We start from the raw sequence: 14,291 nt of genomic DNA on the forward strand, positions 1-14,291 counted from the left end.
AGATGCTGCTGCATTATGAGCAAAAAATAACAGACTTCAATAATTAGCTTAGTTTTTAGTGTCATTCAAAGAGTGTCCAATATTTGTCAGCCTGGAAGGACATCATTGACAAATCATGCTGCTTCACCAGGGATGGCCTGCATCTATCTCTTCTAGGGTTTTGATTATTGGCAAAGACATCGTCCACCTTCATAGCCTTTTTTAGGCAATGCCAACCTGATAAACCTACCAACATACTGCAGCAAGCAAAGGAAAATAAGAAGGTATTACTGATCAATGCTAGGAGCCCGAACAAGAAACTCCACTCCATACAAGCCCTGCTCAATCTAGAAGACAATGACATCTGTCTAGTGACCAAAACATGGTTTAAAAATAGCAGGGAGCAAACCAGCTGTGCAGGGCTATAATAAAAGAAAGCCAGAACGCCTATCTACAGGAACTAGAATCACTCAGTATTAAACCCTACACCATTTTCCTAGGTGATCTTAACTATCCAATCATAGGCTGGGAAACCTACATCACCACTAGTGTACAACTTTTGTCAATACTAATGCCCTGGAACAGTTAGAGTACCCACGAGGGAGAATAACATTTTGAATTTTGTCCTTACTAATATGGGAGCATCTTGTACCATCCCTTGCGTATCGTCATCACCTGTTGGGTCGGACCATAAAGCAGTCTTCTTTTAAAAATGTATATTTGGATTTTACTGATTTTTTAGATGTCCACTTGTTTAAAGGTACGGATGGTATGGTACAGACTTCAGTTTATAGAAAACCATGTAGGACGAATACCCTGTTGCATCGTGATAGTATGCATCCGGGTTATATTTTTAAAAATATTGCTAAAAATCAAGTTTATAGGACATCACATTTGCATACTAGAGATGATGGTTTTGCTGAAGCACTTGTAGGTCTTGAGAATGAGTTGTTAGACAGGAGTTATATGGTTATGGACTTTGAAAGAGCACGTGTTGAAGCAGTGAGAGCAAGATGTAGAGAGGCACGTCCCTATTTTACTAAGAGTGAGAATAGATTACCTAAGAGAAGAGTAGGACATGATAGACATGTTAAACCTGTTATTACTTTTTATAGTAATGTGAGCAGGGTAAGTGATGTGAGAAAGAATAATTGGCCAGTTCTTATATCTGATGACAGAATCTTAGGGATTGTAGGTGATGTGCCTAGGTTTTGTTTTAAAAAATGGACTCTGTCTCAAGTGACAACTTTGCTATGAGCACAAACAGAAGTTAACTTCAGTTTCAGATAGAAAAGATACTTTTGCTTCTAGAAATTGTGCAGTTTGTCCTTATATACCAGGTTTTAAAGAATTTAAGCATCCTACTATAGATTTTAGATTCCTACCCAAATTTTATGCAGACTGTTTGAGTAAAAATCTAGTGCATCTTTTTGCCTGCATGAAATGTAGTAGTTTCTATGATGGAAAAACCACCAGAACTTTGAGGGAGCGCTTACTTGAACATATAGGTTATATTAAGCACAAAGATTCCACCAGTGCATTGCATAAGCATGTGTCTGCCCATAATGGTCATTCTTTTTGTTTTATGGTTTTACAATGTGTTTATGCTGATAAACGGGGTGGGGATTTAAATATTAAGGTAATGAAAGCTAAAAGTAGATGGATAGTACTGTTACAGGCACAGAAGTATCCAGGGTTGAATGAGTGTGTCCTCTTGAAACCATTGCTTAAAGATTGCAAATTGCTTCATTGATTAATTAGCGTTGCTATATAGGATGTATGTGCTTGTTCTTTGTTTGTCTAACAAAGTTTCTATTGCAAGGCATGAAAGCGCTAACCTCTTTTTAATTTTATTTTTAAGTTTGTTTTATTAAAATTGATTCCATAGAAGCTATGTTTGGTCCTGGACTTATTTCGTGTGTTTATTGTTGTAAGAAAGTCCTTCTACATCACACAGCTTATAAAAAAAGGGATTGTGTCTAGATCTAGGGCTGTCATAGCCCCCTTTACTCAGCCTTCATTAGGCCAATCATTGAATATAATGCCTCCGTTGGCATGTATATGGCCAGACACACGCAACAACTGAACGCCCACAGAGATACCTTACTAAAAGGATACAAAGCCTAAGCATGTCTTACATGGACCAACTCAAAGCCCTGTCACTATACTCGGCATCCTACAGACTTTTAAGAGGTGACTTGTTTCTGGCTTACAAAGTATTCTCTGACCCTTTATTGATGGATTTTACTGCATATCAGCAAGTCAAATGGCATCAGACAAACATAGTCTAGGGATCTAAACCTCTTCTACAACATCAGTTTGGAGGGACAGGTGTATTTTGCAGAAGACACCATTACTATGGAACAGACTCCCTATCCACATAAAACAAAATTCATCCCTGTCCATTTTCACTCACAGCTTAGATCTATGGATGATTAACAGAAAATTTAACCCAGGACTACCCCCTTCACTACTAATGGACAAAATACTTTATCCCATGCATGGGTCTCCTCAAATCATCTGTGGTATTATCCCAGCTGTTCTAAGTTATGATGCTGGCATAATGGTTAAGGTGTTTACTTTGTAGACACAAGGTGCAGGCTTGATTTTCACATAGAGTAACTGACTAGGTTTAAAATGGCCCACAAAGGTAGTTAGCCTAGTACTAATCTATGGACTTATGGACAAAGACAAAAAGTATCCCCCAGGGGCTGTCTAAAGCTTCACAGCAGGTTCCACTGGAAAAGAGAAGCCACTGGTTCTAGTAAATGTCAAATTATTCTTGTGCAACCCACACACAAGGCCTCAACCTGGTCTGTGACATTAATAGAACTTGTTAATGGGATAGATTTCTGTTCCAAAGACACTCCATCTGTAGAACAGACTCCCTCTCCATGTCAAGCAGAGTACCTCACTAGCCCTCTTTAAGAGGAACCTGCTTGGATGACTGGATGGAAACAGAAAATATACCCCTGGGATCCCACCTGTGTCCCTGTTGGAAAGCGGAATCAGGTGCTGACTTTGTGGGAACATGGGCAAAATTCATGGCTAGGCTTATAAGGGCCTCTGGGCCAACAGCCTAGTATTATCCTATGAACCTAATTATCGACCATGGGATGGATAAGGACAGTCTATAACCAAATGGGTGGGTTATTTTGAGCACAAAAAGGGAAACTGACTAGGCTTAAAATGGCCCACAAGGGCAGCTAGCCTAGTATGTACCTATGAACTTATTTACTACAGCTTTTCACCCTGGGTAGCTGCTGAAAATGAGCCTTGTTCAGTCATAATTTCTCAGTAAACAAAGACAAATAAATAAAGACATACTCAAAATGGGCCTGCAACTAAAACTGCAGGGGGAGGGTTCCCTTTAGACATGAAGACGTGCATATGGCAGATAACATGTTAAGACCAACAGGACTGCACAGTGTCATTGCTGATACCATTTGCGATGTGTATATCGGCTTATAAACTTCAGGCAACAGGTACTAATACTGTGGACACGAAAATCCTTCCCGGAAGTCAAGCTATAGTGAAAGATATGTGGTGAGACAGAATGGACTACATCTATTTTAACTGCATATCCCACAGACAGGACTCATTTTCTTTGCGTTTTTGTTTTTCAAGAACATTATGGCATTTTTATAAAATATGTACAACAAAGAAACAAATCTACCTCATCAAAGTCTGCAATTATTTCATTAAGTAGTCTCAGACACTCCAGGCCTTCATTATTGACATCACACTCGGTGTAAAATTCTTTGAAATTTGGCACAGAAGCAAACAGGACACAGACGTACTCATAGTCCTTATAATACAGATCCTGGAACACAAGACAACGGTATTAGTACATCTTTATGGGAACTGTTCGTCATTTACATACTAAATTATATCAAGCACATGCAGACTGAGCTCTAATTATGAACAGACGTTGTAGTAGTAGTAGTACACAAATGTTGAAACACAACCTTCCAGCGAATACACAGCAGTTCTAACAAAATAGAAAATAAGATGTTAAAATAAATTTGTTTACTTCAGGGGATTAAAAATTCCTGGTGCCTCAAATGCAGCTTTGTAGCAGGATAGTATCAGTTCTTTCATATTTAGTAAAGAAGCAAAATACACCTGATTACTGTGTCATTACATCAAGTCAATATCACTTGTCTTTCAATAAGCTTTTCTACTTAATATTTACATTCATTTCTCACAGAAAAATATTTTATATTTTCAAATTACCATACTTTCTGCTGTAATAATTTGAAACTACCGCCTCTTTTGTCAGCTTAACATTTTCAGAAGTATAATTTAGGTTCATAAACTCCTAAAATTGCCTTGATAGACAGTTATTCAAAATCCTATACCGCTAATGACTTAAATGCCCTAAAATTTTGATTTTTAGATTATATGCTTTGTTTCACCCATGAGTGCTAAGTTTCAGGTATAGACTTGTATTAATATCTCCTACAATTTAGCAAGTGTATTTATGTATAATATTTAACTGGGGTAGTTCAGTATCATCCCCGAATGTGAATGTACATCAAATGGAAAAAATAAAAAATTTATAGAGCATGCTAAAATAAAAGGAATAGTTAAACGTGACATTTGAGTTGCATTTATAGGAACCAAAGTGGTATTCTTCATTAATAACAGCCTTTATAAATCAAAATATACAAGTATGCCTTCTCTGCTTTTGGACCAACAAACATTTATTTTGGGTGTTTTGGCAAATAGGTTCCAAAAAGGATATGCCAATTAATAAGTTATATTTACTAGTTTCCTGCCAAATGCAGAGTAGTTCCAGCCTTCCCATTTCTTTTTCACAAGTTGTTGGAAATTTAAGCGCACTGCATACTTTGATCCTTTAACCTAGCCAAGGTAGAGTTTTCATTGTGTAATACCTTAATCTCCTGTAATAGAGGCCCATGGGATATATGCAAATAAGTCCTTAAGGTCATCAAGTATTTCAGCTAAAGGGTTTCTGAATGCCAATGATTGTTTACTGTTTCTTTTTAAGTCTTTATGGATACATTCAGGCCCATAAAAATCAAAACTCTAGTTTGGCTAGGTTTTTCTTGTAGTTTTTACTAATTGGTTTGTCTGCGTGACCTTTTTACTCTCTGGTTGGGATATTTTATACACAGCTCAATGGTTATGGACATCATCTGAGTTTAAAGACTCTATGTTCCTAAAGTATAGCCAAACAGTCCACTTATACTGTGCTGATGAGTTTGCAAGAAGGCCAAAACATGCATGTCCACAGCTAGTGGGGTTTGGCTTTATTAGCCTGAATGTATCCATAAAGACTAAAGAAGAAAAAGTAAAAAGTCTTAGACATTCAGAAGCCATTTAGTTGAAACACTACATGTCATTAAGGGACCATTTGCATATATCCTGGGGCCTCTATTGCAGGAGGTTTATGGTATCACACAATGAAAACTCTAGTTTAGCTAGGCTTTTCTTATGTCTATAATAAGATACAATGTCAAAATACAGGTTCCTACTGATATTCTGAGGATGGTAATTCTAATCCTGGGAATATCTGAACTGTAACTGCAAATCAGGTATAAAATATACTGAGACAAACTGACTCTTTACCCTGTAAATCCTTAAACCTCCTTTGACGAAAGTCCATGGCAAATACGCAAATTACACCTTAAGGACATACAAATGTTCTAGCTCCATGGCTTCTAAATGCTTACTTTTTTTTTTTTTTTACTTTATAAGTCATTATCGATACACTCATGCCAATAAAGGCAAACTCTACTAGCTTAGCCTCCTATAGAGGACATTTAAGGTATTACACAGTACTATAGAGGACATTTAAGGTATTACACAGTACTATAGAGGACATTTAAGGTATTACACAGTGGAGAGACTGGTTTGACAGTTTTGTTTCTTTTTTTTCCAGCTTTTGCATTTGTTGCTTTTCTGTGTGACCACTTTACTTGTTAAGCTCAAGACTGCAGTATCTTGGAACATTTACCTTACTCCAAGGTACAGCAATCTCAAGAGCCATACATATAAATGGCAGAGTATTGGGGCTGTAGGGTGATGATCTACCTCCCCCCTCCAAAAAAAAAAGCTTTAAAGGTGCATTTGTTGTTTCTTCTTTAATTCACTATGTATTTCTGAACTGTCAGGACCTATCAAAATGGGCCTCACTCTTAACAATAGTGAAAATACACAGTGTATCCCTCACTGGTAAGATCAGACCATAAACTAATCTCACTGGATATTCACATCCTGACCCCACCCCCTGCCCAGAAAACCACAGTGAAAAACTTCTCTAAAGCAGATTTCACACTCCTCAAAACCGAGGTGGAATCCTTCAAAGCCCCCGGGCCTGTGGAAAATACGGCCCAGACCGCAGAATCCTTTATAAACGCATTCTATGAACACCTTCAGGAATGCATGGATCATGCGATCCCAAATAAAACCAAGACCCAGTCCACCAAAGGCAGACGTCCTGTCTGGTGGACCCCAGCCATAAACAAACTATACAATAGAAGGAGGAAGCTACTAAATGATAGAGCAAAATCCCAAAAAGGGAAGGCATCACTGATCAGTTTTAGCAAAAAACTACGGGCACTCGTAAAATCGTTTAAGGCCAGCTTCGAGAGAAAAATTGCACAGGACACTAAGGATAATCACAAGGCTTTCTTTAGTTATGTTAGGAACCTGGGTGGTAATTCCCAGATATGCTCAGAATTAGTCCAAAATGACAAAAAATACACTGAACCCACAGACATTGCCAACATCCTAGCTGACAGGTTCAGCTCAAACTTCTCCCCCCCCTCCCCACCGAAAGGGCAAATATCTATCCCAGCAGAGTGCTGCCCCACTGACATCTCAGATGCTCAGGTAAAAGCCGCCCTCTCCAAAGCAAAAAACACAGCATCAATGGGACCAGACGGTGTCCCGGGCTGCATCCTACATGAACTCCAAGAAGAGCTAAACCCAAACATAAAACTACTTTTCAATCTCAGCCTTACTACAGGATATGTGCCCAAAGAGTGGTGTACAGCAACAGTGGTCCCTCTCCATAAAGGTGGTGCCTCAACAGATCCTGGAAACTATCGCCCCATAAGCCTGACTAGCTTGGTCTGCAAAGCTATGGAAAGGATCATCATGGACCTCATAAATAAAGATATTGGGGACCTACAGACACTGGATCCTATCCAGTTTGGCTTTGTTAAGGGCAGATCCTGCCTCTTAAACCTGGTTGATTTCTTTGAAACAGTCACCAAGGCCATTGACGAGGGGAAGGTGGTCCACACAGCCTACCTGGACCTCGCAAAAGCCTTCAATACAATACCCCACTCGGGCATTATAGATAAGCTCACCAGCTTAAATATAAACCCCTATGTCACTAGATGGATTGCAAACTGGCTCAAGGACAGAACCCACATGGTTAGAATTGCTGGAGCCATGTCAGACTCCAAACCAGTTACAAGTGGTGTCCCACAAGGTTCAGTCCTGGGACCTCTCTTGTTCGGTATATATTTCTCGGAGGTATAGGCCAACACGGAAGGACTGTGGCTGACCAAGTTCGCAGATGACTGCAAACTGGGTGCCATAATCGACTCTCCAGCCAACACAAGCATCCTCCAAAAGGGCCTCATAGAAAAAGACAACTGGTGCCAGAGCCAAGGCCTCAAGCTAAATGCCAAAAAGTGTATAGTCATCCCCTTTGGCAAAAACAAAGTGCCCACAAATTACCACATAGGTGGTAATCCATTTAGTACAGAAGAAGTAATTAGGGACCTGGGGACCCAAGTTGATAGCAATCTCTCATTTGACAACCACGTGGCCAAAGTGGTTAGAAAAACATTTTATATAGCCCACCTAATCATGAAGGGATTCACATCTAGATCAGGGGAGGTCATCATGCCTCTTTACTCATCCCTCATCAGGCTCATAATTGAGTACAATGCCCCTTTTGGGATGTACCTTACCAGACACCTGCAGCAACTGGAAAGACCCCAAAAGTACCTCACCAAGAGGATCAAAGGGCTCAAACAGATGCCATATGCTGCCCGGTTAAAGAAACTCCAGCTCTACTCAGTGGCATACCGCCTGTTCAGAGGCGATCTGTGACTGATGTATAAAGCCATGTCCAACCCGGAATTAATGGACATGCTGCACCTCAGAAAATCCAAATCCCATCGAGCTACGTGCTCGAGAGACTTGAACCTCACCACTGAATTAAATAGGACATGCTGGAGGGACAGATTCATAACCCAGAGGCTCCCTTCACTCTGGAATAAAATCCCAGTCCAGATTAGGCAGAGTCCCTCATTGACTCTCTTCAAGAGGAATCTTGATGAGTGGATGGGAGATCATAGGTTTACCCTGGGTATCACTTCTGTGTCACTGCTAGACAGGGGCACAGTATACTAACCTCAAAAAAGGGCATAGCAAAATAAATTTAAAATGGGTGGCGAAAGCCAAACACATTCTGGCTAGGCTTATAAATGCCCTAGGGCAGATAGCCTAGTATGAACCTATGAACCTATGAACCTATAAAGTTTCAAAAACAAGCAAGCATTAAATTAAGCAGCGTTGAGACATCAGTATTAAATCACTAACTGTTGCTCACCGTAAACCCACATTAAAGTCCCAGATGTTAAATAAATCCAAGTAAAATCAGATAATTATGCAAACAAACTGTGTTCGATGAAATGCAGTCTGTGTAAAAGGGTAAAATGCTGATAATCCAAAGTCTAAAATGTTCTTGTTTGTGCGAGTGTATGACCGGTAGTGTTAGTAATGTGTCCATTAATTTGAAATAGTCAAGTCAGGCTAAAATAACACTGTGAATAGAGGGACCTGGGGCCTGATTCCAAAACACTTAATCACAGTGTAAGTGATTTACTATGGTGCAAGTCTGCCATGATTAAAGAAAACATGTTCTCAGTGTAAGTGACTTACTTTGGTGTAAGGTCTATCTATGAACAAGCTTAAGAGTAAGTCATTTACTCATACAACAAGTCTCGCAGCAAGTTCTGAGACAAAGACACTTGGAATTTGTCCTTTAATGTCTCAGAGCTGACATATGAAAAGCAATGTAATCCTGTCTTGCTTGGTATAGGTCTGTGTAACATGTGGGTACTGAACAACAAACCATGGGATGATATAATGGAACTAACTAACATTTTTTAAATGTTACTTATGTGAAAATTTGCATCATCACAGAGTTTTTATAATTACTTTGCATGTGTTAAATAAACTATTTAAGTCTGGTTACTTGAAAATAGGCTAAACACAATGTTTCCAAGGGCAAATTATTAAAGCTGAAAATGAAATTAAAACACACCACTGACAAAGTCTGTTATAAAAGTGGGAAGTCTGAACACCTAGTAAATTGATGTGTCCCCTCAGGGCAGAAGTGTGGGTCGGAGTACCCACACTAACAAAAGGATGGGGCAGCCGAACTCTGAATGCCAAAATTAATTGTTTTTCATGATTGCAGTGACTCTAGTTTTGGTCCACCATGTGAGCAAGACTTTCATATTTTTAATTTCTGCAGTTTGGGCATTACTGATACCCATTATAGCTTATTTCAGAAAGTGTTTCCATTTTTACCTACTAAAAGAATTAGCAATGTAGACATTATTATTGAATTAAAGTTATATTTAAGAAAACTGATAATTGCCTTGATGTTTGAACAGAATGATTTCAATAATAAAAAAGTTCCAGATTAAGTTTTCAAATAACTCTACATGGAACCCACAAGTAACACTTTATGAAAAACCTTGTATTTATACTATCCACTCTGCAGCCAGGACACAACCTGTGAATAGGCTTTACAGCCTTATCACCAAAAGAATCAGTGTTTTAAAGGAACTGGTTTCCAGCAGAGACATTTGGGTTATGAAACTTGATTTATGGGGGGTGGGGTGGTATTAATGAATTCCTTAGACTATGTGGGTAAGATGCTTAATTTGATTTTGGAAGGTAGTTTATTTAATGACATACTGTTCAAATCCATCATATAATCTTTGTTTATTTATGATTTGGTCTTGTCCAACAACTTTTTTCATCTTCGAGGGCAAACAGTTCAAACAGATGACTGGAGTTGCTAAGGAGGCAGCCTATGCCCCCATTTTTGCCAATATTGTTCTCTGCCACTTGGAACAAAGATACATTTTTGGCAGCATACATAATATCTACTTAAGATGTTATTCAAGATTTTTGGTTGACCTCTTTTATATTTTGAAGGGTGGTACACAGTTGCTTGAGTTCTGTGACTATCTGTCTCATAGTACAGACTTTTTAGAGTTTTCTTTAAACACTGATTGTATAGAGATGAACTTTTTAGATGTTACCCTGTATAAAAAAATTAGTTACAGGTTGTTTTGAATCAAATTAGTACAGGAAACTGATGTTTTCCAATAGTTACGCTCATTTTAATAGTGCAGATGCTTATGGACAAACGGTCTATTGTCAATGTCAAGGTTTATGGTTAAAGGGCAATTAATATGTTTGTCCAGACTTATTACTTATAAACAGATCGGTCAAACAATTCTTATCAGTAGAAACTACCCAGTTAAGCTTACTAAAGAGATGTTTGGATTTGTACTTGATAATAGGGCAGCCAATATTCACCCATTAAAAAAAAAACTTACCAGGGGTTAAGAGACCTGGTAAGGATTTTAATCATTCAATGATTTTACATCATTGCATCAACTCTCATTATGCAGAAGAACTGGGGCTTGTTATTTAAAGATGTTCCTGACTTTGGTAAGCTGGGATCTGGTCCATCTCATGTATTAAACACATTAGAAACCAATCATCATAAAGAGTTCAGGCATAGCATCATGAAGAAATAACATTGTTGCCACTGTTGTGGGTACATCAAGGATGGTGTTTCTATTAATGTTCATGGTTACCCTTACCCATTGGACTGTGGTGGCAAATTTAACTGCAACACATGTGGGGTGGCGCACACTGGACAATGTTCTATCTGCCCAGCATTTTATGGAAGCAAGATGGAGAGGAAGCTTAGCAAAATAATTTATGGATATCTCAGAAGCATTATGAATAAAGATAATGCAAATGTAATTTTTAAACATCATTGTGAATGTAACCATTTAAAAAAATATATATGCACGCACGTGTGTGTGTGTGTGTGTGTATATATATATATATATATATATATATATATATATATATATATATATATATATATATATATATTTATATATATTTATATATATATATATATATATATATATGCACATATATATATATATATATATATATATACATATATATATATATAAATACACACACACATATATATATATACATGTATATATATATATATATACACACACACACATATATATATATATATATATATATATATATATATACATATACACACACACACACACATATATATATATATATATATATATATATATATATACACACACACACACACATATATATATATATATATATATATATATACATATATATACACACACACACATATATATATATATATATATATATACACACACATATGTATATATATATATATATATATATATATTTATATATACACACACACACACACTTTTTTTATTCTAAAGAAATTGGAAACATTTTCAGTCTCCAAGGGGGATTATGGGAGAATGAATTGCTTTTAAATGACTTGAGACAGCAGATTAAGTTAAGGGCTGATTTAGCTCCCGATCTTGATGAGTATTCATCTATTTTACCTGTTTTAAAAGAAAAAAGTTAAAGGCTGAAGTAGTAACCACTCATGTTTCATGCTTGTGTATTGAAACATTTAATTTCTTGTTGCTGTCATTCTATGGAGTTCATAAGGAACAAAAACACTCAATGAAACAGGAAGATTACTTTATCCTGTGGCAGTGTTCTTTTGGTTTATATCTGTTATAAAGTTATGCTATAAGTGGCACAAATTGCAGCCAACCACTGAGACCATTCATGTAAGGAAACCTGCAAATGAAGAAAAACCTTCATACTTGTTTAAAAACTTTTTTGAGCAAGGCCATTACACAAAATAGATAGTCACAGCTTCTGCACGAAACATCTTTCCAAAATGGCCTGAAACTACCATTTTGCACAAAACTATGCTTTTTGCAGTAAGGGAAGCTGGCTACATCCTCTTACTAACTCACTCCACAGTTATATAACTATGGAGGGATAAACACCCTAAAAGGGGTGAACACACTATATGTAGTGACTGCACTCTCACAGCCCAAGTCTTAGAGCAGCAAAAACTCTTTATAAAACGCAATATCAATAAATCAGGATCTAGGACTTAAGAATATATATCAGCCGCTAGTAGGGACACTGATAGTCACCACTTGTCCAGAAGTGAAGCCAGATTTACCAAATCCAGGCAAAACCTACCCCACCCAGACTAAAGACTGTACATCCTCCAACATGGATAAAGTTCCTTACACAGGTGTCATTTCTGTTGAACTAAAACATTTCTTTTTATCTCACTGATCATAGCTCTCATCTCCCATCAGTATACGCTTCACATATGAACCAATAAAACTGGTTTAAAAGCTACCTCACAATCAGATTTCTCATAGCGAGTTTTGGAAAAGCAATGTCTTCCCGTACAAATGCTCCAATCTGGTGTCCCTCAAGACTTCATTTTCAGTAGAATGCTATTTTCACATTACCCAAGTACTGTTCCATCTAACTTACTGAATCTTAAAACCCTCCCCTCTCCTGATGCACTGCTCTCACAAAGTTCAAATAACCCCACTGACTTTGATCACTAACTGCAATCTGTCTTTACCACCACCTGTGTATGGTGCAATAAACATTGTTTGCTGGTTAACACTTCCAGAACAAAATCCATCGATGATGTTTGTTTCAGCCCCCAAACACACGTTAACTGTTAAAAAGACAGCTCGATCCCTTTTCCTTCACACACATTCTACCAATAAAATATTACTACAACTGAAAACGGCTTATCGAATTTCAAATCACTTCACGTCTGACACAGATCTAGCTGCATTATGCAAGACAACCCCCACAACAACCACATGTTGATTAAGATTAAATACATTAAAGGTTAATGAGAGGTGAATTTAAATCATAAGGTGAAAGACTAAGAATGGCAGCTCAAGATAGCAGGATACAAAAACATTGGTTTACAAGGATGGTAGAAAAATTGAGAAACAAATTCAAGTCCTATAATACAGATCTAGAAACAGTTTGTTTCTCAATGCAATATAGTCAAGCCCGAGGATCTGTGTACTGAAAGGTACAGCAATGTAGCAAGACTGTTGTACCGAGGATTGTGCAAACACTATAAGAGACAAGTAGCTTAGAAGCACTGGAAGAATATGAACCACAAACCACGACTGAGAATGAATTAAAAGATACCTCTCCGCTACCAAAGGTGGAACAGGCAAATGAGACTAAACAAAATCAGAAGGTCTAATTCCACCACCACGGTCTGGAAAATTTTTAATGAACAAATAAAACTTGTGAACACTAAAACAAAATAAACTTTAGTTCAACGTCCCTTCTGCATAAAGTAAGCACTTTTGAATTATCTTCATCAGATCATGAGAAAAACAGGGACTCCGTTTTTATTTGTAACCAGCCTATCAGACTGATAGCCTATGAAAGAAGACTTCTGTGCTTAAAGGCCTAATACATATATTTTGTCATGTCTCTCTGGTATTGCACCAATAATACTTCTTGAAAACAGGCACACCTCTTTTTTTTAACCTATCTTTGATCTCCTGGCCTTCAAAATCGGTCTAAGTGGAACTATGAGATTAAGACCTGGTGGTCGATCTGCCTGCAAATTAATAATCCACTTTATTTCTTCTTTCTCAGTTTTATTTACAATGTCCCCTTTCTTTTGACTGCTATAAATGACTTCCAAAAGAATGAGAATGAAGTTCTGATCAAATGGGATCACCTAGTACCAATAGTTAAGTAGAAACAAGGTCACCAGCTATAGCAGTAAAAATAAGCGGGACAAAGGTGTCAATGATCATTGAAATCGCTCAGTGATTACAGTATCCTATGTACTGAGATTCACAAAGTCATAAAATTCCAGGATGTGGAAGTAGAAACTAGATCGATGTGGGTTAAAGACACACAGACAGTTCCAGTATTACCAAGCATATTTAGATATGCTAGCAATACTGTATTAACTGTTAGGAGGTGGGAATTCTAGGTACACTACTGGTACTGAGATGAGCACTTTTCACAAATTTCCAAGTCTGAAGCAATAGTAATTTCTTGAATACTAATTCATAGCCTGACTCTAGAATGGAGTCCATTCATGTCATGGT

At 37.5% G+C, this 14,291-nt stretch overlaps 1 protein-coding gene across 2 annotated transcripts in view; it reads right to left on the reverse strand.

Annotated features, from left to right (window-relative positions):
- Window positions 1-14,291, reverse strand: part of ADCY7 (adenylate cyclase 7) — a 2,777,509-nt gene that overhangs the window by 90,925 nt on the left and 2,672,293 nt on the right. For both annotated transcript variants that reach the window (XM_044081980.1, XM_044081981.1), the window contains one exon: window positions 3,656-3,802. In XM_044081980.1, the coding sequence (XP_043937915.1) occupies window positions 3,656-3,802 (147 nt within the window). The remainder of the gene's footprint in view (window positions 1-3,655; window positions 3,803-14,291) is intronic.

This window comes from Protopterus annectens, chromosome 8.part1, assembly GCF_019279795.1.
Source record: "Protopterus annectens isolate FY-2018-M chromosome 8.part1, PAN1.0, whole genome shotgun sequence".
Taxonomy (NCBI): domain Eukaryota; kingdom Metazoa; phylum Chordata; order Ceratodontiformes; family Protopteridae; genus Protopterus; species Protopterus annectens.